At 40.2% G+C, this 27,131-nt stretch overlaps 2 protein-coding genes across 3 annotated transcripts; one reads left to right on the top strand and one right to left on the bottom strand.

Annotated features, from left to right (window-relative positions):
* The first annotated feature begins 848 nt into the window (after nucleotides 1-848).
* On the top strand, nucleotides 849-1,547 carry LOC117729963 (transmembrane protein 125). Its single transcript, XM_034531386.1, has one exon. It carries the CDS (start codon nucleotides 849-851, stop codon nucleotides 1,545-1,547), a length of 699 nt encoding a protein of 232 aa, XP_034387277.1.
* Nucleotides 1,548-4,953: 3,406 nt separating this feature from the next.
* ap1m3 (adaptor related protein complex 1 subunit mu 3) lies at nucleotides 4,954-27,018 on the bottom strand. 2 transcript variants are annotated; one of them, XM_034531146.1, is made up of 12 exons: nucleotides 26,801-27,018; nucleotides 21,356-21,512; nucleotides 20,749-20,816; nucleotides 20,475-20,605; nucleotides 16,726-16,873; nucleotides 15,117-15,243; nucleotides 11,811-11,953; nucleotides 11,049-11,120; nucleotides 10,601-10,759; nucleotides 8,901-9,026; nucleotides 8,359-8,434; nucleotides 4,954-6,573 (listed from the first exon to the last, which is right to left on the bottom strand). In XM_034531146.1, the coding sequence occupies exons 1-12, from the start codon at nucleotides 26,840-26,842 to the stop codon at nucleotides 6,551-6,553; spliced, it is 1,272 nt and encodes a 423-aa protein (XP_034387037.1). In that variant the 5' UTR covers nucleotides 26,843-27,018; the 3' UTR covers nucleotides 4,954-6,550. The 2 variants fall into 2 exon arrangements, with proteins under 2 accessions (XP_034387037.1, XP_034387039.1); XM_034531148.1 differs by having other exon boundaries at nucleotides 10,650-10,759.
* Between the last annotated feature and the right edge of the window lie 113 nt (nucleotides 27,019-27,131).

Here is a 27,131-nt window from a genome sequence, read left to right as displayed (position 1 = left end):
TAAGCAACCCTTGACCTGTGTGTTGTGCTGGGTTTAGGTATGAGGAATGGGAAACGAGTGTATGTACCGGTCAGTCATACAGTAAGCTCATCACAGCCAACTCAAGATCAACACGTTTTTATTGCCATGTGCACTACTTCCTACTGTATGACCAATTTTAAATTGCTTAGATGTATTACTCCCTGCTGTTACATTTCATAGTAAAATGTAAATACATTAGTGCAGCGCTAATCAACCTACCTTGGGCATATCACTTGTGAATTAGCAACGTTACACAACTACCAGTGGCCGAGAGGGCACCAATGAACAAATACAACTGCTGTGAACTGTGTATATGGCAAATGGAATCACACACTGCACAAACCCTGACACATCTACATCTGTCTTCTTCAGGTGACGGCTGCCGCCCTGCAAAACCATACTGGAAATTCTGCGGATGATTGGATTCTTTGACTTGGATGTTGACGCTGTCAGGAGGACTTGGATCCACTTCTGTATCCATTTAGTTTGAGCTGTAAGGATTTTCATTCACACAGCACCAAGAGACCTACACTGATGTTGTGGAACCTTTGAATACAGACCAGTACAGATAAAAAAAACAAGTACAATACACTGAGCTCAGTCAAGTGTGGTGCATTACATTTATTTTGTCTGCACATGTGCCGCCAACTCAGGCCACCTTTGTCAGGATAAAACACAGGATTGTAAAACTTGTGTAATTTGGTCCTGACACATTCGTGGTGGCTGTTTTGTGAATGACATAAGAACTGAAAGGATTGTTCGGGGCATTCTGTCTTCTCTGTGGCGGTTCTGGCGACCTCATTCAGCAGGCTTGGAGTGGCATCAGGATGCCTGAACTGGAAAACTTTGCCCCCTTGAGAAGTCCGAGAGGCTCTGAGCTGGGCCCAAATGGTCCAGCGGACCCACTACGGATTCAGCACAGCATCCTGGAGGAACACGTGGAGCTGTGGTGGTTCAGAGATCCTGGAAAGTCTCTGCTCTGCTACTGTGTGGCTGTACTTCTGATCCTGGGCTGCGGGTTGGGCGGGGTCGGCCTTCTCTCCACAACCACCAGCGTCTCAAGCGAATGGCGGCTGGGCGTAGGCACGACCCTCTGCCTGCTAGCCTTAGGGGTCCTGCTCAAACAACTGCTCAGCTCGGCTGTGCAGGACATGAATTGCGTTCGAAGCCGTCAGCGGATCAATATGTTAAAAAGCGGCGGTTTATCTGACCTGCTTGTGGTTTTGATTACAGGGCTGTCACTGTTGATTTGTGGAGGGGTTCTACTACGCCTGGCACTGGCTAACCACATGCCAAAGCCTGGCCAAGCCCTTAATGACATGTACATCTCCGGAGTGGTTTTGCTAGCTGGAGGGGGGGCTGCAGTTGTGGGTGTTGGAATATATTCTGTTGTGGTCGTCCTGCTTGAGAGGACAAGGCCTGGACGAAGGTTGGTGGACCGGGTTTTGAATATCTTCACGGTTTCTGGACACATGGACCGTCAGGCTCGCAGAGAGACGACCTCCAGTCTGGCTAATCTCATATGAGACGTAACCACACTGAGGCTGTGCATCATGTGAGAACATTTAGCCTCAACTAAATCATAGCAGGCTTTATGCCCAAATATTACAGGAATAATGATACAACCAAGATTCATCCCATTCATGCTTCAGCTTTGTCACAAGCTGATCAGACTATGTGTGGCAAAATGATCTGATTTTGAAATGTTTTCTTGTCTCACAGCCAGGATGAATGGATTAAGGAGTTTAGCAATGAACATGGCTATGCTCAAAACACAAATGAAAATGTCCCAATTTAGTTTTCATTACCAACATGTGAGCAGTTATTAATTCAGATGCTGCGGCATTTATTTTTCACATGAATGGCCTTTTATTCAAGTTCTGTAAATCTAATTTATTATTACGCTAATTATCTTGCCATTCACATTAGACAAATGCCAACATGTTGTTGCCTGTGGGAGTGTTAGTAAAGTAAGTTTGAAAGAAGTTCACTCGAGTGGTATTTAAGGATATTCAGAATTGAAAAGCAAATATCAGATGAAACATCCCGAAATAAAGAGAGAAGTGTTGGATTACAAACAGAAGTGAAATATTGTATCGTTATCAGATTGGTGCAGCCGGCTGAAATTGAACAGAAAGGCCTGTGGTGTGAGCATAGCATACAATAAAATGGTCATTTGGTTTATATAAAGCTCTTCTACACAATTGGTTGTTCATACAAACAGTTGTGAGAATCCACAGATGAAGAGACAGAAACACAAGTTGAACACAAGAGAACGATTCAAGGGGTCATTTTCGACTCATTTATGATCTGTTATCATACGTATCCTGTGAGAAAGAGAAAGAGTTCTTGGGCCACACACCTGACCACTAGCTGCTCAGTCATTGTCAGGTAATATGGATAAGAGCACCAGCTGAAAGGGCAACATGTAAACTGCAGAATGAGTGAATGAGTGATAGATGAGTGATTTTTTTTCATCTTCATGATTCATCCACTCTGTCCATGTTCACATGAAGATAGGAAAAATAATCAGCCAACACATTTGAGGGATTTGAGGATGGTCAATTGCTCAGTGAAGCTAAATTCCAGCTCATTGGAATGACTCATTTCTTTTCCTCAGCAAAATAATAATTTCCCATTATACATGCAGTGGCAGGGCTATGTTGTTTATGACCGACGTGGTCAAAGCTTCACTGTAACATGTGGCTGCCTGGACATATGATACAAGACAATAGGATTGTTGAAGAATTATATCGCAGCACTTAAGAATGTATGGATACTTTGTGTTTGTGCATCAACACAGTATTAATCTTGTTTTCCTCAAACCTATAATCTATTTTTTATAATAATACTGAGTCAAATTACTTTGTGTGATGTATAATGGCCATTCGTTGTGCTGAAGTAATGGAGAAATGCAAATCACTTCTGTTCCAGTGAGTTCTTTTTAGCCTCTTAGCTCTTATTTGTATTGCTCTCATCAATGTTGGCAAACATCAGTACACATCTCTAAATATAACTTGTGTTTTACACATTTTTTTTCTTCATTTAAGCATGAGGCTGTCGTTAGGGGTGAAAATTATACCCCTAGAAATTGTGATTCATCAGATGTATTATTGACTCATATAACAGGCTATTATCAGTTCTGAAAAAGAAAAGAAGAAATAACTGTTGGCTGCAGGAAAGATCTGTGAAATTAAATCCATTACATCCACATGGCCAATGCACATGCAAAGTTTGAACTGGGTTGTCATTATGCTTCATCATCTTTCACTAAATTATGTGCATTTACAGTATGCTGACAATATGCTGGCATTGTTATTATTGAGTCTCATTTATTGCCAGAAATGTTGAAAGATCCACTTTCAAAGCAAAAATGTACCACTATTAAGAAAAAACGGTGCCCAGTGGTGGCAATTGAAGGTCATTTGTGTTTGTAAAATGTTTCCAAGGTTTTTAAGATCCTCACACATCCTCACATCGCCTTACAGAAGAGCCTCAAAAAAGGTTGTCCCTCATTATGTGTGTGTGTGTGTTTGTGTGTGTGTGTGTGTGTGTGAGTGTGTGAGTGTGTGTGTGCGAAGTCAAGTCACACCTCTTTATCTGTCTCCACATACGCACAGCCTATTGCCTTGAGACAAAAGGGGTCACACAGTTAAACATTGTTGGAGTGATGACGGACAGCAAACTGAAGGCACAATGCACAAGGCAGCGGCCCTTAGGGGCTGGTATGGACTAGCACCACTCTCTCTCTCTCTCTCTCTCTCTCTCTCTCTCTCTCTCTCTCTCTCTCTCTCTCTCCCTCTCTCTCTCACACAGACAAAAGCACACACCCAGAAATACTGTAATACTTAATTTTGAACCACATAAAGTAGCAATGGCAGGTTGTGTATACATGCATGACATTAATAAGAGGTGAGCAGAGCAGAGAGGACTGAGTGGGAGGAGAGGATTCAGAGCTTTAATGAACGAAACAATTTAAACAAATTGGTTCTGCTACATACCAAATGGATATATTTCTACTTCCATCATAAACTTATGACACATTTGGCATTCCTGCTTTCACATATTAAAGCTCAGTTTTAGTTTTCCTGTCATTAATCTGCTGACGGTAAAGTCTTGGTAAATTCATAAACTTTCACGTTAATTGCTTACAGCTGGTGTTGACAAAATGGACTTGCTCAACATATTATGAAAAAGACTGTATTCCTACGAAGCTCGTTATGTGGCTAATGAAAATGAATAATCTACTAATGTTCCTATAAAACATGCAGCCGTGCATACTCAGAGGGAGGCTGTGTTAGCACGGTCGAACACGTCCACCACCCGTTACGTTCATCTGTCATTCCTTCAACCACCTTCTTGAAAGTCATACTACATTCTTTTATGTTTTGGTCAGAACATTACATTTATTGATCGCTATTGGGAGAATTTTAACAATTATAACAAAAAGGTTTTTGAAGAACATTACCAAACCTACCTTTTGGTAATACATCAATGTATGTTTTTTTTAAGTGAATTGATCTGACTGTTTAATTACTTATAGCTATATATTTTATATTTGTTTTCAGTTATTAGGCAAAGCTTAGCAAACTGCTGCAGTCTGTATATGCTAAGCGGTATCAATCTTTCATTGAACTTTTCCCCCCCCATTTCAGAGTATACCTACAATGCACTTCAATGCATCAAAACCTTTCAGCTCTTCAACTGAAACAAAAACTTGTAATAATGAATTATGTTAAATCTGACATTTATTGTTTTTAATCAAACTATATGAGATGCGGTTAAATATTTACAGATAGCTCAAAGCAGATCCGTCTTACGTCAAATTGTTGATATGCTACATTTCAGATGAGCAATTCACCAATTGGTGAAACAGTCTAGTCAATAACTACATACACAACTTACTTTTACAAACAGAAACAAACAATAATGTTCCAATCAATATACAAAAAAGTTTATTTCCAAATATATCCCTTTGCTTCCCATCAACAAATAGCAGTTGATCAATCAATGAAAACACATGAGTACACACACTTATTAACAATCGTCATTGATGTCAGAAAAATGTCCCCACACAAGATAATGATAATATAATAATATGATAACACAACGATTGTAATAGAAGGTTTTTGTACTTCGCATTGCAATAAATCGACACAGGACTCTTCTTTGCTGCCTGCAGTGCAGCTGAACTGATGGCTGTGCGATGCATGCACAGCAGAGCACGTGAATCACACCACACACTGCTTTGAAGAAGTGTGTGGGCCTGCAGAGGTCCACACACATGAAAGTCATGGAAAAACTATTTGTTTAACATATCGTCCATATTCTCAGAATCCCTGCAGGTTATTTTACCTTTGTCCTGCCCCGCCCCTCAACCTCCTGTTTTCCCCTTCACACATTTTCCACACATATTACTAGAACATTATAAACAACAGATAGAAATATGACAAAAAGTTCTGCACCATTCTCATTCCTTCGGTGTCTGCCTCGAAGCTGCAAGCTGATTTCGAGCACAAGGACAAGGTTACAGGCCCCATGAGAGCGCGTCGACGGTATTATGTTCCACTGACAACGCCTCTGACAATATTGTGTCTCATTGATCTGGTTGCTGGTGTTAGTGTCAGTGCACTGGGGATTATGTTCACAGCACTAAAGGTGATGATACATAGGCAATTTTTAAGGCAATGAATATATAATATAAAGGTTCCTGCAAAACATATGCTTTTGAGAGGGAGGCAGATTAACAACAGAGATAAAATGTACTGTATATGGATCATAACATGGTTATTAAGGACTAAACATAGGAGGAATAAAAACCCTTACAATTAAGCATGCTGACTGATGTGCTGAGATGTGGTGGAGTGGTTTAAATTCAGCATAGAGCACAAACAATACGTCCTGAAAAGAATAACATCGGACAAAATGCACGGCACACTTGATTCAGATCTGCAATTGTATGTTCCTTTGAGAAATACAAAATTGACTATGACCCATCACAGTTACTGTATGTTGGCACAACACAATCTTTCGGTTTGCATGTCATACAGTAAAAAGCTACACATCTCAGTGGACAAGCCAAGTACCCCCACAAAGTTAATGCTCCAAATCCTGAAATTTCATAATATTTCAAAATGTCTTTTCCTCCAGAATTAAGCTCTAAATTAACCTCGGAGGATATCACATTAAAAGCAAGACAATTAGAACTTGCCAGAACTAGACGGTGTCACAAAGTTATCAGTTCATTATTAATATATTAAAACGTTTTGCCGGAGTCCTGAGGAGCCCTTAAAAAAAGAGTCACAGTTCAAAAGTGAGGCAACAGCCTTTCCCGTCTTTGTTGAGAATGTCTTGGAGGAAGGGATGATGTCTTGTTTGCGTTCAGAGTAGGAAACAATTTTGTGTGTCCTCCTGTGCTTGACCTCTGCTGTCCATTGCAGACGGGGAGCCAGAGAAACAGAGGAGAGGAGAGAGGAAGAGAAGGAGAGAGAGAGAGAAATATCCATTCGTCTAGCAGCATCTGTGCCCTTTAGTTTGTCCGGAGCTGGTAATCTGCCAAGAAATGTAACAGCAGAGCATTAACACAGCTTTCTTCCTCTTATCACTCCTACACATTGCATTACTGCCAATGAGCGCCATTAAATCCCTAAACAAGGTGTACAGAAGCTATCTGTTGTGGAACTCGACTAAATCACAATACCAATATTTACCACATCTCTTTCTGAGATATTTAATTCTCTGCCATTTCAGACTTGACTGATCATTTCTAAAACCCACATCTAGTATTATGAATACTAGTATTACCTCAATCCCATATTTGTGTCAGTACTGTCTAATAGAAAGATAACAATACATGGCCAAAAGTATGTGGTCACCCCTGTCCACATATATGTTGTTTACTACTGATGGTGGTCTGCTTTTCATGGTTCAAAGTCAACAGCTTTAGTTACAATTAAATGTCAATGCTACATGATATTTTAGACCCTAGTGTATTTGTGTGTTTGTTTTGGGAAACTATGCATTACTCCCAAGTTATTAATGTACACCCAATCTACAATTGTATGTTAAATAGATAACAATTGCGGACACATTGATGATTGAAAGCTCCAACATGCCAGTATCAAAGATCCAGCTGCAGTGGGATGCTGCCCGATGATATTCTGACCACTGACTGCTGCACAGTACGGCTTCTAAATGCCTGTTCATCACTCATTAATAAGTCAGCAGTCAGTCTACAGTATCAAGGATTTGTTTAATCAGTGGGAGTGTGTCTGCATGTAGTGCGGAGTGAAATGTGATCAGTCCTTTCTTCTCTCCCCCTCCCTCCCCATTTGCTGATGGTAACAATACGAGAAAGGTGATAGCGTTCTCTCCAGTCCCCCCGACTTTATCCCTCTTCTTTCTCTCACTCCTACTTAGCTCCTGTCTTCCTCTTTTCTATCTCTCTCTTTTTGCTTCCTTGCTGATGTTAAAGCAAGGCGATAGCACCCACTGAGTGCCACCCTTTAAGCATCATGGCACTTTGTGGCATCTTTCAACCTCCGGCAGCCCCCGACTCGTACCTAACATCCAGGTAATGGATATGACGGATGTTATCGAGTCAGGTTCATTTGTCGGGCGTAGGTATTGGGCTTCCATCTCCATATCATTTCCATTTGCCACCAATTGACTTGAATGAGCTAGTAAGGAGGACTTTGCTGCATCGATATATTGTAGCTTTAATGTGGAAATATGCAATTATGTGTGATCTGTCCAAAACCAAGCATGCTTTTAAGGTAGAGATGTAGCTTCTAAAGGTAAAAGGCAACATCTCAAGTTAGCAAATTGGGTGACAAAAGTTCAAATCTCACAAACACTGAACTGTGTCTTGGTGCTCATCTCTCTTGGTGTCACACTTCACTTTGAACGATGCAGAAGAATTTTACGCCATAAGCTAGCAGGCTTGTAAAGTTTCCATCCTTGGCCTCCTGTGTGGTATCATTCTATGGCCCTGAGGTCATGGCTCATGGTGATAGGGCCAGGTAATGGATATGATGGATGTTGTACAGCTAGGTTCACTCCTCGGCCACCCACTGAGTAGGGATGCAGACAGACTGATCCGGACACCTCCTCGAATAAAAACAACATATCATATCTCAGGCTGACCTCGGGTTTGCTAATGGGATTGGACTCAAAAATCATAAAACGGAAAACAGCAAAACAGCTGTCCATAAGTCCTGCACAATGTGGGCACAGGATATTTGTTGTTGACATTCAGTTTCATATATCATATCTATCATCATGTGATTGTCTTATTAACTTGGATGTGTGAGTATATTTCACTGTGTTCTTTTTCACCTCCACTTTGTGTGATGTAGCGCACCCATGGTAAGGCCTGGTAACCGCTCTTCTCGATGATCTTAAGGTAACGTACCTACGGAACACAGACAAGTCGAATACAATTATTTCACTCATTCATACACACCAACATATTCATGTATTTGTATATATGTCTATGGTCTGTATGCTTCAGTGTGTTCATGACAACCCACTTATAGTAGGTGTAAATTACCCGGCCAATCCAAAACATGTATCTCTGAATTTGGTCATTTAAACATTTTCAGACACATTTTTCAGACAAATGGTTCCTTCATGGTTGAAGAAAAGATATCCTACTTCTAAAGCTAAATAAACCATTTAAACTCCAGTAGATCATCAGGAATGATGTTTACTAAAAGGTGTTCTGCTTCTCGTACTTTATGAAAGGTTTTGTTTCAGGGATACATGTTTTTTTAGGATAGTGATCAAATGAAAATCAGGAGGCATATAATATACAGTATGTATTTTACATTTGACCAAAGAAGAAAAGCTGGTGTATGGTTGTGAATAAAGGGTACAACCTGAATGCCAGACACGGTGAAATAAGGGATCTCAAAGTTAACTGTGATTGGTCTCTTTGCTTCCAGCTCATCACTGTCCACACTGGGTAGGCTAAAGTGTGCCCGCATGATGTACTCCTTACCACCCTACATGTATAAAAGTAAAATAGAAAAGAGGAAAGGTTACAATACGTTAATGCAGGAAGAACATTCAGAGGTTCACAAAGCCTTGCAGATAAAACGGGTGATTGACTGTAATTAATACAATATTGTTTATATGTATTTTCATGGCAACATGGGACCAATCTCGCCGTACACCAAAGGGAATCATATTTACAATTAACATCTGACAGACATATATAAGCTATAAACACAAGAAAAACGTTACTCATTCTTCATACCAGCAATTGTTTAACACATCATCCGAGCATGTAGTGTGTTAGTCTGTACTTTGGATTTACTGTAAATCAGTTACCATATTGACTTCAAAGTCCCTCAAAATGTGGCATCAAATCCCTTTTTCCCTTTAACATTTACAATGTATGACAAACATCAAAGTTATAGTCTTGAAGAAATGTAATCTACCTCTCAAAACCTAATGTGTTTCATCAGGAATGTGTGGGTGTGGTCTTATCTATTTTGATTGACAGTCACTTGGCAACTAAAGTAAATAACCCAGTTGTAAAAAATAAATAAAAAGACAATTACAGAAACTAATTGTGGTGGATGAGTCTGTTTATCAGTCTCTTATCACAACCATCATTGTTTCCTGGAGCCTCTATCAAACATTACAAGTTGAGTATGGTTCCCTGAGAGAACAATCTTTTTTATAATGTCCAGATGTTGATAGTGACAGAGAAAGATGTGCTGCAGTCACACAAGGGCTGGAATGCAATACGTCACCAGTAAGAACAATTCTTAACCCTCCTTGACAGACTGAAGGTGTAATGAATTAATTACTGAGGAGATATCTGAACTTGACAGATAAGAGGAAAATTCTCTTTTCTTTCATGGTTTTGATGGCAGCAGGGACTGACACCAAAAACGTGAAAGGAAGAGCAGAAAACGGAGCGATAAGATGCGAGCGTGTGTGTTATTTTGTGTGTGGGGAAGCTGATCATAATTTGATAAATGGCTGCTGTCTAATACGTGTCAGAGTAAAACACAACTTATTTTTCTGACAATCGGAGTGATTAAAGCTCACGTAGATATGAGGCATCATCTCAGATATGTCACTTGAGTAAAAGAAGCAATACCACAGTGTGGAAACACTCTGTTACAAGTAAAAATCCTGCATTCAAAAGTACAAATGTATTAAGATCAGATTTAACTTTTTTTTTTGCATTAATGTGTGCATCTCTTTAAATGTTGCAACTGGTAAAGGTGGAGCTAATGTGATTCACTTTATATACTGCCAAGTAGCTTGTGAAAACCCCCTAGGGACCAATACAGTCTTATTTTAACTTACCCAAATGTGTTTGTCGATTCTATTTTCTATTATTAGTATGTATCAGAGAGGAAGTAGAAATATAGACCGCAAAAATGGAAAGTAAAATACAAATACCTGAAAATTGTACGGTGCTCAAATGAATATAATTTGTTACTTTTTAAAATCGTACTGATGCTGACTTTAAAATTTTACAGAGGTCGAATAAGATAGAAGCGTTACAAGACATCAACATGTACTTCATGTATTTGTGATATTGTGTTGCCACACTAACAGGGAAAGACTTGATGTTCCACTGCACCACGCTCTTCTCGGGCACCCACTTGGCGCTGCCTGTGCTGGTCTTGAACTTGGGTGAGTCAGCATCACTGGGCACTGGCACCAGAATGGACACGTTGTTGGCAGTGGACCGGGTCTTAAAATTACTCCGGGCCTGTGGAAGGTGAAAGAGGACAGAGATCAAATGTCATAGGAGGCCTTTTCCAAAAAATTACAAAAAAAGAGTATGCGCGTAATTACAAATCAAGGAGGTCTTTGTGATGATGCACACTGCGGCTTGTTAATTTGAGTCTACATGGCTGTCACTGCCTCAAACCGCTGCGAAGCGTTAATCCACCCGCGAAGTATGTGTCATAAATACTAAACGGGTTTCAGTGAAGGGGCCAGATGAGTGGTGGGGCTCTCTGTATGTGTCTTCCTGTTTTTGTGTCACTCATCCTCACCTTCACCTTGATCTCCACACGGCTGTGGGAGAACTTCTCAATCACGCTCTCGATCCATATGAGAGGCTTCACCTGTCAGAGAGAGGGAGTGAGTGGACAAGGTCGACGAGCCGAGCACAGAGCTGAAGTGCATCACTACAACACACCGTGGACAGGAGAGAGGGAGATTGTGTTTGTTCAAGGGAGACAATCCCCGCTCAGATGGATAGATCACATAGATTTCAGGCACAGCCCTCAAGAAGCCTCCGGTTCATTGAACAGCATGTTCAGGAGGATCGGCAACATGTGGCCGAGCAGACACACTGAACCGCGACTTGTCTTGAAACATGTTAACTGTTGTTGGCATTTTACACTCAAATTTTATCGTCTTTCAAATGTGATTATAAAAGAGTTGTGACATTTTGCAGTTGAACAATACAATATATCAATAGACGTCAGAGATATGAATTTAACATTAACCCCCTACAAAAGAAGAATAACAGTCAATACATGATGTATTTGTAGTTACATATGTGTATACAATATCTGTGATAAGCCAATATTGGCAAATTTCTACCACATTATCACAATATAAAGGTCTAATATGTTTTGTATGAGGAAGATGTGGAAAGTGTGGAAATAATTAACTCTCTCAGTTGTGATGCTATCTGTGTTTAAACTTTAGTGTGAGACAAATATGAAGTGTGCCCTTGGTGTGGCTGGTATGTAGTGTGAGTGTGAGTGTGTGTTAGAGAGAGAAGTGTTTGTGTGTGTCCTCCTTACTGAGGTGTTGAGGCGGTAGGACATGAGCTCGCTCTCGCCATCGGGGGGGATGAAGGAGATGGTGCGGTCGTTCTCGAAGCGTGACAGACGGACACACTGATGAAACTTCACGTCCTCCAGTTCCACTGTCTTACTCTTCTCTCCTGATATACACATACACAAACACACACACAAACAAAAAGATTTAGAGCCTTCCACGTAGCCTCAGGGAAATCAAGGTCAGGGTAATGATGACTGACAAACATTCACTCAGTCTCTCTCTCTCTCTCTCTCACACACACACACACACACAGACACACACACACACACTACAGTGTGCTCTGCCCTTTTCTTGTCCCCCTCTGTTATTTAACTGCTACATTCAAACACACGCACACACACATACATACACAGTCAACACTGCCATTTCTTCTGAAGCCCATTTAGCCGCCTCAAAAATGCATCCACACATGCACTAACACACACATACAACACAGTAAATACTTCTTGTAATATCTGCCAGAAAAAAAACCTACTTCTGACAAAAACACATAGCTGTATCGTTTTTATTTATTACCCATTGACTGTTTGTGGAATAAATCCACCTACTACACTAATGCAGGTCGCTTATTACGGTCTCATTTTGTGAAATACACCTACAGTGAAGTCTTTATGCCAATGAGATGTCAACATTATTTCCCCACTATATCATTAGTAATATGACCGCTTAAATGCACAACCATTTGTCAGTTGAGGTGTTTAAAACCTGACCGACAGACAAAAAGTTTCCAGACAATTCCTCTCAAGGATGCTGTTGCAATGGACATTTAAAAGCGCAACCTCCTCAACGGTGGCATTTGTAGTCTGCTGGAGAAAGCCTCCTCCTCTGTGGTTAATGGAGGGTGCTGAGTGGTGGGAAACTGCTGTAATGACTCTGGGCCTGTGGGCCTTCAACCAATTCCTCCATTCAACAGCGAGCTTAAAGCCTGCCTCACCTGCTCTAAATCTCTCTCTCTCTCTCTCTGCATATTGTCTTTCTACTTGCTTGTTTCTCTATTGATTTTGCATGTGTTTGCGTGTGTGCGTGCATGTGTGCACGTGTGTGACATTTCCTCATGCCTGAGAGGGGACTGGCTGAGGTCAGGTCTAGGGGGAGCACCACAACACTCCTGGACAAGCAAAGCAGGAAAGCCCTTTAGAGCATTTTCTGTCTCTCTATTTCGGTTTGTTTTTATGTCAGTAACTCGCACAGCTGCATGCAAGACGACGGGAAAGAAAGGTCGTATGGGACACTCTCTGTCACCACGAGGACCTCAGGGGCCGGAAGGGGAGACAGGTGTGTGTGTGTGTGTGTGTTGGTCCATGTACGTTTGTGCACACGCCAGGTGGGGATTGAAGATGCAGCAGTGTCCCCTGTGGTTCACCTTTAAGGCTGCTTTAATATACAGCAGCAGACAGGAGGAACTTAATCTGTTTTCTGTCTGCTGTAGCACAGAATAAAAAGAAACACAAGAAACACAGGGAACCGTTTTATATTGGCATGTGGAAAATGTGTCTGTCCAAAGCATCTTACAGTGCTCTAATATCACTGAACCAAGCGGACTGAGAGACAGGTTGACACAGACTTCTTAGCATTTAAAGGTCGAGGGCACACAAAAGTCTACAACTCCTTTTGTTTGTCGATTAATCATTTATGTCATTGGTTCCACTTTCTCAAATGTGAAGACAGGAAACATTGCTATAACTGAAAATATTGCCATTTTGGATTGTCGCTTCGACAAAACAAGTCACTAGAAGATGTCACCTCGGGGAAGTTTTCTCAGCACATTAGTTGGAATATAATCAGCAGATTACAATTCTTAATAACCTAAATCTCAGCTCATACTGTCCTTGTTCAGACTCAGAGCCTTGTATTAAATCATCTTAAAAAAACAAATCCACATATTAAACAAACAATGCCTCGGATAAGTAGGAATTAACCTCAGGGACATGTGGCCAGGTCTGGACACTCAAATGTTACAAATGATCAGATATTTTAGTTGTTTTCATATCGTATATATAGTTATTCCACAAACAGTCAATGGGTAATAAATAAAAATATAGTTCCATATCGTGACAATTCTGGACATTTTCCAGCAGAGGGCAGCGTTAAATTACTTATATTCTTTCTCACATTTTGGAAGCATGACTGCAAAATTATATGCAAAAAAGAAGCGTTACTGCAAAGCATATTTTAATATCTGTGTAAACATTCAGCGTGAGTGCGTTTGTAGTTGTATCTGTCGGTGTGTTTGTTTGATCGTTATTTCTGATCATCTTTACTGATGATGTGTTTTTTTCCCAGACTGCAAAGCACAGCGGGGGGATTGTGTGCTGCATATACAAGATATCCACAGACCCTCACCCTTCATCTGCAGGGCTGTAGCCTGGGGTGAGGATTAACTGAGAGGCAAAGAGGCTAGACAGTGATGGAGCCTTTCCCCTTCAGTAACGAGTAGTAGGGGGCAAGAAGTGAAGGCAGAAGAGAGGAGAGAAAAGAGAAAAGAGGGAGATGAGAGGGAGAAGGGGGAGGGGGGTGCAGGAATAGACAAGGGGAGATGTAGCGGTGGGAGACGTTATTGGGAAAATTGGGAAAGTAGGAGAGGGAGGAGAGGAAGATGAGGAAGGATGAAAGCTAAACCGAGAGAGAGATTTGCAAGAGAGTGGGGTTTAGACAGAAAGAGGAGGTGAAAGTGGAAGTCTGAGGGGGGAGTTCAAGGCTAGTGCTCCACCATCAACCAGTAGCACATTTACAACTACATGTTGGCATTTCAGCATTACTCAAGCTGATTTTTTAAAAAGGCAAATTGATATCAAGGGTAAAATATTTTGCCATTTAAAATGCAATACGATATGCCCTGTTGACAGTTTACAAGTCCTCTATCAATAATGTCAAATCTTGGCAGCTTGAGATAAAGAAGAAATGTTAAATAATCCTCAATGTTACACTCGTGTGTAACTGTGTCAGCAGTCAGCCCAGCGTGTGGAACAAAGTGGATCAATAGCAATTTACAGACAGATAATGAGATCAAATTGCAATAAAACTATAAAACATTGTGTTTTTTTCAAGAAGCATTGGAGTTATATCATAAAACACGACTGTTGTGATTCCACATGTCAGCAGTTACCAGCTGGTACAGGGAAAGTATTCGAAGCTACAACTAAATGATCCATGCTGATCCTTTTTTTCCGGGACTCAAGTCAACTTCACCGTCGACATGACTCTACTGCTTCCTCAATTTTTCAGCATATAAAACCTGCATGGCACTGAGCATGACTCTTACTTACTGCCTGTTATTTCAAACAGCACTTTGTCATTGAGGCCCAATCTGAGTTCTGGCATCCCCGACAGGACTACTCTGAGCTTGATGTTGCCCACTATTTCACTCCGCAGGACGCAGCCACTGGCGTTCACCTGTAGACAGAAGAGAAACGCATGACTTTAAACAAGAGAAGTATTAATTCATGTTTAGAAAACAGCATGGTGATCACTAGTAAATGTTTCTCAGCTTTATGATATCGTTTGTACAGTTAAATGTGCACAAAGTCCACCTGAAAGTACACAAGCTTTATTTGAATAATGGTACGCTACAGATCAATAGCAGTAGATAAACAGACGGACGGCTTGAGAAATGTAAGTGAGGTGTTGATGTGCAAGAGAATGAAGTAGTAACAACCTTTTTTAATAGTCCCTGGTTCCTGAAAAGGAAGGAACAACTGCAGTTCTGAAACTCACAAAAACCTGCAACTGTTTGCTGAGTCATCTTTGAGATGTTGCTTCAAGGACATTAACAAGACTCTTCTTTTTCATTTAAAATACAACAGCATGTTCATATTCATGGCCGTTTGTTTCTTAAGCTGCACAAAACCTGAGCCTGTCTGTATTCCTCAATTGTAGGCAAATAACATCACATATTCTCACTGATCAGTGATTATAACTGTGTGTGTAGTATTGCTGAAACAGCAAATATAACTCTAAATAATAACTAAATGCATCGCATTATGAGTCAATATTGTTGTTATAACGGTTCTACCCCATTTATTAAGCAATATTCTGCATTAAATGTAATAATGTTTTCCACCAAATTATTACATTGAGTGTGTTCAATCTTTTTTTAAACCACGTATGGGGACATTTTACTACAGTTTAAGTCAAGTCATTTTACAGCAATTACAACATTATAAGTAGTAAGATACTTTATAAAAAGTTGTATAATAAAATCCCTTTTGGAGTATTAATACTGACTAATGTATTTTATCTGCTTCAATTGCCTTCAAACCTTTGAAATATACTAGTGTATGAGTTCCTCCTCACGGCATACAATGGAGGAACGTAAACACCACAGCGTGTTATTTTGGAGAAGAATAGAGGATTGTTGTTATCAGACTGTTTTCTTAGCAATTCAATTCAAGGAAAGAGACTGTTGGGTACATTCAAAACATGCCTTTGGCAAACACACTGACCAACTCATCTGGCTTTTTTAAAGAAATAATAACATAATAATGATGGATTACAAAAGTGGACAATGATAGATAAAGAATGGAGTACTGATAATGCAGTCTAGGATGAAGGGTAAATCCTATGTATTAAAGAGTTGATATGTCTATCTGCAGTATATCTGTTTTCTTGTGACCTTATATATTGTATTGTAGAGTATATTCAAGTAAAAAAATTGTTCCTAATCAAATAATATTCTGACATATTGCAGACATATAATAGTGTAATATTACTACATTGTAAAATATATTATTTTAAGTAAACATTATGGATATGGTGAGATGAGGCATGGAGTACAAAATAAATGTCTGGGATGTCTGTATCACACGCATTACTTTGCTGTGTCAATTTTCAATTTTCTGGAAAATACGATATTGACATAGCAAATATTGTCCTCACCAGTAGATTGACTGACTCAATGACGTCCATGAACACTTCGTTCTTCCTGTACTTGATGCCCTCCGACCGCCAGGACACGGCATTAGTGACGGTGGCTGGAGGTCGAGGAGCTCCGATTTCTAATTTATGACCCTGTTGGGTGATGTACCTGAAAGAAACAAAAGCAGAAGAAAGTTGTGACACGAGTCAAACTGTTTTTAATTCAGTCTGTAATCCTGCCGAGTGGAGCCCCTACAGGCACAGGAGGGCACCTCAATAAGATGCTCCAGACGGAGACAGCGTTCACAATGTTGGAGAAATAACTCAAGAAATAACCGCGGCGATGAATAATGCAAAAAATATTTGAATCTCCTTTAAAGACTGTCACCTATAAAAGGAGTCTCGTCAACAAAGTAAGGTTCTTATTTTGAATGAAAATAAAACAGGAAATTACAACACACCAATATTTCGTATTAATCACACCTCATGATTTAAAATCAGTTAGCAAATCTAGTGGTTGGTATTGATGTATATATGAAGATGAATTGAGGATATAATTGGAAAATGGAAGATTTATATTAACACATACTATGTCTCGCATGCATTTGTTACATGATACTAAACTACCAAGTGTTGCTTGGGCGAATAAAAGTCCAGCATCAAGTGTCTTTAAGAGATTTGAGCCACAAGGAGATGCCAGAAAATCTTTAATAGGTTTGGCTGCTTCTAACATTGGAGCATCGCTGGGAGTCCCCCTCCCTTCTGCTTCCCATTACATGCATGTATTTGATCCATTGCTCATATAAATATATTGATTGGTGCAATCAATAATAGGTGTAAGTGCCTTAGCGTTGACTGTGGCAAAACACTTTCTCTTTATAGTCATCACCATAAATATTTTCCCCTTGTATATCCGTCCATCCCCTCATTCACTGCACTGCACACTAGTCTGTCTCTTAATGTGCTCTGGCTCTGTCCAGGGAGACGTGAGGAATTGTCACGAGAATAGGAGGGAGCGGTACTTAAACAACATGTGACCGGGCCTTCCCCCTCCCCGACACGTTTTACTTCTCTTGACCTCGTTTCCACCGCAGAGCTCTCTTTTGACTTGTGCCGCACAATTGTCCATGGGGTATTGATTATTTTCATGTTTCTACAATATACCACTTATATATAAAACAATAAATGATATGCTTCAATGTACTGATTGTATGTGGGGAAACATGGATTGTGCAGGAAAAAAACTAATTGAATGATTTTTTTTATTTGGCATTCACTAAAAATAACTATTCAGTCATTACCCAACACATGACTACTGCATTGTAAAGTAACCTGAGGGCAAAAAAAAAAGAAAAAAGGTGTTTTAGATGGTGTTAAAAACATTCTGGATCGGTGCCGTTGACCTGCACTTGAACCTGCTGATATTCACAAAAAGACAGAATACAATTGTTTCGCAGACATGTGCCTTAGAAATGCTTACTTTCATTTCCATTTTCATTTCTCAAAACAAAAATGTGCGCAACTATTTTAAACTGCCAACACAAAAGCCTTCTCGTCATACCTCTTTTCTTCACCTTTTCTCCTTTCCTATTCTCAGTTGTCCCTCACCTTATGTTCACCTCTAGAGGTCTGGGCATCACACAATGGTCCACAATAATCTGCTGTCCTCAAGCCAGTGGAAGTGCAAACATAGTAACAGTGCTTCAAATGTATTTCTTTTTTTGTAGCTGTTTCTGGATGGAAATTATGCAGCCCCCAAAAGATGTGTCAAGGTGGATAAAGTGGTACTGTTGCTGAAATTGTGTTAATGCAGACACGGTACTAATTTTGGAATGACACATGTGTATGTATGAGGTATTTATTTTCAGTAGACTAAATACAGCAACAGGAATGGTGTGTTCCATATGCTGTTTCTAATTTGAGAGATGGGTTGCATAAAGTTATGCACAGGTCAAACAGCAAAGGTATTAATAATGTGTCTATCTTACTCCGGACTCATTTCCAGATTGCACTGTGCTTCTGGTAACCAAAATTGCAAAAGTATTGTGCATCTATATATTAACTAAAAAGTACTTACTAAACCAGATTTATTTGCTCAAATAACAGATTCTGTTTTCTTATTTTCATTAAATGTATTTAAACTTGTAATAACAGGTTTTTGTTGTGTTACTTGTTGGCAGCGCAAAAAAAGAGTTGTGAACAGAACATTGACAAATCCTTATCATTTCAGTTGATATGGTCAGTGGCATGGGGAAGTAACAGTTTTAGACATCCGGCAGCTACGGAGCAAAATTATAGAAGTGTAAAGTGGGTTTTTAGAGCTTTTTTTCCCCTGAAACAATCAATAACTGATGTCAATGGCAAAAAGCGCAAGATAAACAAGTTTTGGATTGATTGACAGATTAAGGCAGAATGTTCTCCTTGGTTTTCTGTCTCAGCTCCTCCCACCTAGAGGGCCTTGAGCGCAAGTTGACACATAGCAGAGTCTGACAGTGCCGAGAGATAAAAGGCAGCGACTAGAGGGCTTGAGGTCGACGTTGGGTTGTTTTGTTGCTTCTGTGTTTCTTCTGTTTTTTTCTGATTCTCTTCAGAAATGCTAATGAAAGAGGAACTGGATGCGGGGTTGGCAGCAAACTGACAGATTAGCATAACAATAGCAATCACAACAAACACACACGCACACACTCACACACACGTGCATGAAGGTTCATACGAAGACACACACATGATTCACATGCATCCCTGCAGTCTCACTTGCTCAGTCTCTTGCATCTTCCCACACATGCAGACAGAGAGATAAAGTGAATGTGTGTATATGTACTGTGTGTGTGTGTGTGTGCGTGTTTGTATTTGTGTATGCACAAGAGAGAAATGACTTTTGTGCGTCTCCTTGGAGAAGAGAAGAGCAGGGATTTTCTGAGAGTCTCGAGTGTGTCCAGCTGACAGTGTCATTGTGTCTGAGTGCCAATAGGAGCCTGGTAATTATCAGCACTATTCAGACACCAAACACACATACGGTACACACACACACACACACAAGCCGTGGTGCACAAACAGCACACAAAATGAATCATCCATCACAGAAAAATCACCTTTGAGATATTAAAATATAAACAATGCAACAACGCAGTTTCAAAGACAAATTCCCCATTCATTAGAAGCAAAGATGATCATGTGCACACAGAACCCATGTTATCATGGTATTGTAAAGGGAGCGTCAAGCCTTTCCCTGGAAACTAAAGCCTCTCTGAGGAGCCAAAAGGAAGCAAAACAACCCTGTGTACACCATGAACACACACCTGCGAAGCCCTAGAATAGTAGCTGCTTCTGTTCATTTCACTTGTTGAAGAGAGTTCCTCCATTCATTATAGCGTAATCATTGTGTGCTCTCACTCCCATCTCTGCTGGTCAATTACTGTATGAAATACAGTGCCGTTATCTCACTAAAACACTTTAATGTGTTCTGATTGATGACACAGTTACCACCTGAGCTGATATGGTTACATTCAAATCAGACTGCAGTGCCTTCGTTAAAAACTTGAACGTCATACCCTCATCAGCCGGATTAATGTTACACTTAAAATGCCTGACCACAGTGCCAACGAACATAATGGATTCACGTTTTTTCAAATGTAAAAATGCTTCTTTTTTTTATGTTGTAGGATTTAATGATTGTACAGTAACGGTTTCATTTGAAGTTTTGTCAATATTAGCCACTCTTATTATTAGGCATGAACATGCAGACACAGCTATTCATATTGTTGTCTTACTCTTGTAGGATCTTGCTGTCAGTGGTCTGAGGGAAACCAAAGTCCATCACTTCATCCATCAGCTCGTACACCGTCACAAAATTGTCACGAATACTCTCCTCTTCAAGCTCCTTAAAGTACTCCTTAAATACCTACGGACACATAAAGACATACGCAGTCGGATAAAAAAACACCACATGTTATATTATATAATATGCAAGTTATTTTCAAAAATTTTTTGCAAAAACCTGGAGCTAAAAAGGCACAGCACTAGAGTCTCAGGAAACAGACGCACCTGTACAATTTTATAAAGAAAGGAGTACACCAGGGAAGCGTTCGCATTCTTCTTCGTCATCGCCACCACTGACGAACAGACTGTTAAGAAATAACTGAACATGTACAGAAATTGACAACACAGAGATATGTAGCTAACATATATTATACTGTAGGTGGTTATGAGATGAATGCAATTAAATAATAAGTTAGCATAATGCATCAGAGTATTAAGCTATTGAGAACATGGCCACAGGGAGGTAAAACAGCGCAGTTCTCTAATGCAGTGCACTGGGAATACCACTTACTCACAACTGCAATATCAAGCTGCATTAATAATGTGTAAGGAAGTACGACTGCCCAGTCTCACATGGAGGGAGGAGGATATACAGTGAATCTGTATCCAATGTTTCAACTGGCTGTGAAGCATGATGTGTTGAAACAGAAGCTGAGTAGCCGCCTGCAGCTGAGACCTGAACCTCATGGAGCTGGATAGAGCATAGAGAATATTCAGGTATGTGTGTTCGAGGCTCTGAATCTCTGTTGCATTTGTACTAATTTCTCCACAATTATGACTCATGGAAAGGTTCTCACATGAGAGTAGAAAGACGTTTTTTTTTTATGGATACAGTAAAGGTTGCTGTGTTTGATCCACAGGAAGTGTGAGGAACCGTGGGTGACCAGAGGTGTCACCTCAGCCTCCTCTTCTCTCTTCATCAGGATGGGCATGAAGTGGTCAATCTCATTCATGTCCATGTTCCCCATGTAGTTACGGCAGATTAGCACCTGGATACAGGAAGTAAAGAACAAAACATAGAGGCAGAAGACATCATTATAAAGCCACTACCCAGTCATTACATGTGTATAGCTTTTCGGCTGAGGTACCACACCTGAGCGCTCAAGCTTAAACATGCTTCAAGCGCCATTGGCTGACCACAAACCCTGACCTCGTGGATGGAAATGGCACCACTTTCCAAGTTCAGCGAACAAGGAAATGTGCAAACTGTGCTGCCAACTTCTGATGATGAATGCCCACCCTCTCAACATGAAACAGGAGCTACGGCAGACTTTAGCAAAACGGTGGGGTTTCTCGGGTTTGAAATGATGGCAAACAATTATGGCAAACACTAGCAGCATGCCTATATGGATGATAATGTCCACCACTCTGACTAACTATTGGATCAACCACCATGAAATGTTGTACAGACATTCACGGTCTTCAGAGGAAGGATCCTTCTGATTTTAGTTATCTCCTGACTGCTCCTTCAATGCCACTATGTGCAGTGGTCTGAAAAGAACCTGTTTGTAATGAAAGGTGGGTGTGGACTTATAAATACAGCTAGCTAGCTACTCAATTACTTATGGACATATGAATGCAGCCTTTCCCCAATACTAAAAATAGAGCCTCTTACAACTGCGTACCTTCTGTTCTTTTGAGACTAGTGCCACGAGAGATATTTAATGGCTGAATGTCAGTGCAAAGAACTGAGTTCATGAGAGACGCCCTCCTTCTGTGAATCTGAGAGACCGACATCCTGACATTTACTAAACAGTTGAATCACTTTCTGCAAAAAAACAAACTCCATTGTGGTTGTACAAAAAAATAATACACACACACACACAAGTAAAAGAACAACAACAATATGTTTTTGTTGTTCTTTTTGTTCAGTGGATTTCAAGTGATTACAAACAACCATTTACCAAAATTGACAGAAACACAGGCCTCCGTGTTTATATCACAGAACTCCACAACTGTATTTCTTTTATAATTTCTGACATATTAAAGACTCTGTGAGAAACGACTGCACACCTTCCTAATCTTAATAGAAACACACACATGCAACAAGATGAGTCAGCAGTCTTGCTGGAGTCCGGACACAGTTTGAAGTGAAGAAAGAGATCGAAGCTGCTACGCTTGAGGGATCGAGATAACACACACACACACACACACACACACACACACACACACACACACACACACACACACAGGGCTCCCCTCCCTTCTTCAAAAGAAGAGTCTGTTGGACAGGGGTCACACAAGAGCACACACAACAAAAGCAGGAAGCAGGAAATAAAACAAAAAGGAAATGCCAAAAAAAGTAATATCATCTGGGAGAGAAAAAAGGATATGAACAAGCCACTGCTCAGCTTCTGTGAGCGTAACAGACATCTCAGAGCCAAGAGGTCAGAGGTCACTAGCGACAGAGAATGAGATCCGCAAATCTTTGCATAAAAAAAAGCTGCGATATTGAAGAAGCCTGGAAAGGTATCCAGAGGTTCACTTTCTAGTTTGCAAAAAAAAAAACAGAAAGTATGAATTATATATAAGTATGAATTATATTACAATTTTTGTGATGTAAAGGGATTTGCTGTATTGATGTAACGTGATATTTTCATTGTATCTGGTGAAACCAAAGGGGATTTTCCAGACTCAGATGGACTATAAGGTTGTATTTCATTATATTTAAAGTTTGGGTTTTGGACTGTAAATCAGCTATTTGACAACATGATTTCGAGGGATTTAAGAAAGTGTGATGGTTTCTTGCAATTTCAGACATTTGGGGGATCGAGATAACACACACACACACATTTTGTAAATAATTGTTGCACGATTAATAAACAAAACAAATGATCCAAAACAACAAAATACTCATCCACAACCCATACTTAATCAGCACCTAAAGAACATTGCAGACGGTTAAAAAGCAAAACATGGACACTGCATGTTGGTGTCACCGCGACATCAGTTGTAAAGATCAGGGCCCTGGTGTTGCTAGGTGTGCACAGTAATGTGCACAAACTCCCAACTTATGAGTAGAAATAAATTATTTGTAAAAGCTGAGTTTGAGATGCATGAGTCACACGGTAACATTATGACTGTGTTCCAGTCATTTTCAATCTAACACATTTATGATGAAAAATGGTGACACATTTGTTATTGACTGCTCTATTATGCTGCCGTTTCTCACTCCTTATTGTCGGTATGTTGATGTGTGTTTAACTTTCTTACTTTCTAACCAGACACTTGTTTTGAGAGCCAATGCAGACAGCTGAGAGCTGAATGAGAGGATAACAGCACAGTGAGAGACATGTTGCAATATTGCAGGCTCATCCTTCGACAATACATTCTGAATGAGGCTGGAAGCTGTGAAGCAGTTATGGCCTTGCTACAATTACAATGATAATTTAGAATAGCAAGCGTTTCACCTTTAGGACATTTAGGAGTCAACATATCAGTGTCATGATGCCAGCTGGTTTGAATGTGTGTCAGTTACACTCATTTTAAAAAGGAAAACATCAGGTAGCGTTGTGTATTCAGCCGAGGCCGAACACATCAAACAGAACACCTCACACAAACAGTTAGCATATTTCATGCCCCAAAGCAGAGCGCAGCGACTTAATAATCCAGGTCTCATTAAATTCTGCTGTGAGTGTGTTAAGAACCCATTCCGTCTGATATGTATGTTGCAATATACAAATACAATTTAAAAAATCACAACTACATCTACATCTACATCCCTCCATTACAAGTGTCATTCATTAATGACAAGCAGCTCAAAAGGGTTTACTGAACAACAGGTTAGTAGAAGATTAAAGTTGTAATAGAATAAAAGCAATGTAATAAAAAATACGACAAGTTTTAGCAGCCAAAATGGAAACAAAGACGGCAGAGGGGAGTAAATAAATGTGCCAATTGTAGAGATAGAAGCATATTCATGAATTTCACAATGAAGAATGGTACACAAGAGACATTATGTAAAACTTAAGTAACCTTTTTTAAGAAGTGATCCATTGCTGGTTAAATGCAGAAGAATCACCATTTGTTTGTTGTACTTGGATTTCCCAAAAAGCAACAACAAAATGTTTTTTTCTCTTAAAACCACCACTGGCTTTAAAATACTACCGGATTCTCCTTCAAGGGACACGTAAGGCAAACATTAACTAACAATAATAATTAAATAATTAACGGCAGCTTATTTGTGGACAAAATAACGGCACATTGAAGGCTGCAAAAAGATGACTGAGTCGGTACATCAATGGCAACCATTTAACATTGTGCATGCTCACAGTGTCTCTTTTGCTAAACAGAACTAGAGCTTCATTGTGGCTCAAGACGCCCAATTCAACAAAACTAATGCGCCAGCCAGCGTCTCTGAACAGTCCACACACACAGCGCTCGAGCACTGATTTGTGAGCGCAGAGACAACGCTGAGTTCCCTCTCTGGAACATCAGGGCAAAGATCATGCATGCCTAGTGTGCACTTGGCATTAACTGTTATGTTTCCCATGTTTACCATCTGAGCTTACCATGTCAGCATGGTAACATTCGCTAATCAGCACTAAACATAGAGTACTGATACGGCTGATGGGAATGCCATTTGTTTTGCAGGGATTTGGCCAAAAAACTAACTATTTGACTATTTCAACGTTTTAGCCTAATGATGAAGCTAAAGGAAAAGTCAAAGGATCGGCAGAGTCAAGTCACTAATGTCCGTATAACATGTCATAGTAAGTCAATACAAAACAAAAAAATATGAACTTAATTACTGAATGCCTCGAATGTGAAACCTCGCACTTGTATGCTTCCAGCTAATGCAATGTGCCGCATTACAAGCCCAAACTTCACTGGGAACAAATGATGCCGTGCTGATTTCAATAGCCTGACATTTCCTCACAGGTCCCTGCAGCCAGCAGCGTGCGGTCGAGGGACCAGGAGCTACAACTCAGAAGGAGAAGGGGGCCTGAGGGTGGAGGGGTAAAGGGCAGAGGTGGAAACTGACTTCTGTAGTAGCAGTGCGTTTTCAACTGTGTCTCGAAATGTGTGTACTGGAGACGGTTGGTTGCTTCTAAAATCATTTTCATCTTTGGTGTATTCTAGTTTAGTTGATTTATTTTTTAAATAGCACCCATAATACAGCAGCCATACAGGACAGATGACCTTGCCTGGTCATGGCAGGACAGAGGGAGGGAAAGGACTGAAGGTGAAAGGCTGCTGACTTTGCCCCAGAGCACAGACAGATAGTTAGGGGAAGAGAAAACATTGAATCTGCACAATCAGACATCCAGGCTATGAGGGTCTGATCCTTTCCCCTGATGGGTATCGTTAGGCATAAGGCGTCTTCATACCTTTTACATGTAAAACCTGTAAAACCGTAAGTAAGAAGTAGTACAAATTCAAGTGTGTTTTTAATTTTTAGAGAAGAATCCATGTCCAAGAGTTTATCGTCAAACTGTTTATTTTGTCCGAGCAAAAGTTAAAAACCTAAACAAATATGATATATAAAAAAAATTAATTGACAACTATTGAGATGGTTGATGAATCATTAGTAAGCGGATATGAAACAGAATGCATCCAACAAGTGCAAAACAAGTGCTCCAGGGAATTGTGAAGGACATTTTAGACCAAGAAGACTATGGACAGATTAGTTGTTGATCTGTTGTATTGTAAGTTACACTCCTAAATTATGTTTTTAGCTAATTATCATATGAGAAAAGCTAGTCCCGTGATGTTTGACAGCTAAGCTTAAAAACACACGAAGCAAACGTTTGATCAAAAACTGTTGATTAATCCATTAACTTCTTCAGCACAACATACTGTAATCTACAAGTGCCTAATATACGGGTTTGTCTACTCTCAACATGCATTTCCTGTGAAAGTCAACCTCCTCTCGGGACACAATTTTGGCCATACGTTAAATTAATATTAAATAAGCCACTGTAATGTTTAAAGGATAACCCTAAACTTTGAAACTGGACACATCGGCTCCAATAAAGGCTGCATCGCTGCACAAGAACAAGCCCTCTGTGTCGACTCGACGTTGGTGGAACGAGTTTGGCCAGTTGAGGCTTTCCTTCCCGGCGGCTCTCTGTCCGACATGAGGGCGCATGCAGAGGAACTTAGCCGGTGTTTGACAGGACATGTCGGCTGGATCTAAACGTTACACCAATACACATCAGCATAGCCTTACATTTCTGGACATAATAAAGGCTCATATATTCTCACAGCCGGTGCTTCGTTGATAACCCCGAGGTCAACTTTCCCAACAACAAGTCACCACACAACTTAACATTACCTTTCCCTTCAGGTCGAGAATAAATATTGCCGACGCCGACATCTTGGTGGAGAAAAATCAGCAAGAACTAGCCGTGATACTATGTAGGTCTACTGTAAGATGTGGGTCACTTAAAGGGGATACGATTCGCTCCCATCCTCCTCCTTCCTTCTCTCCTCCACTCTCTTCAGACGTTGCGTTTCATTGCAACTCGCTGCTTTTTTCCCCGGAGCGGAGCATCAAGCTGGCTGCAGGAACAGAAAGGTGACTTCCGGGGGTGGTGAGAGGATGTTCTTCCTCTTTTAAAAAAACTAACATTTTAATTAACCCAACATTTCCAATGGTGTAAAGT

The sequence above is a fragment of the Cyclopterus lumpus genome, chromosome 4, assembly GCF_009769545.1.
Source record: "Cyclopterus lumpus isolate fCycLum1 chromosome 4, fCycLum1.pri, whole genome shotgun sequence".
NCBI lineage: Eukaryota > Metazoa > Chordata > Actinopteri > Perciformes > Cyclopteridae > Cyclopterus > Cyclopterus lumpus.
Note: the sequence above shows the minus strand (reverse complement) of the source record. Positions and strands in the feature narration are given on the sequence as shown.

Bases quoted from the DNA above. Each gene is read 5' to 3' on its own strand.
- LOC117729963 (XM_034531386.1), top strand. From the start codon at position 849: ATGCCTGAACTGGAAAACTTTGCCCCCTTGAGAAGTCCGAGAGGCTCT.
- ap1m3 (XM_034531146.1), bottom strand. From the start codon at position 26,842: ATGTCGGCGTCGGCAATATTTATTCTCGACCTGAAGGGAAAG. The intron at 10,760-11,048 runs GTGAGGATGAGT...CACCTTCCACAG, and splicing joins GTGTGGAGATCAAGGTGAAG to GCCCGGAGTAATTTTAAGAC. The intron at 9,027-10,600 runs GTTAGTGTGGCA...TTATACATGTAG, and splicing joins GGAACATCAAGTCTTTCCCT to GGTGGTAAGGAGTACATCAT.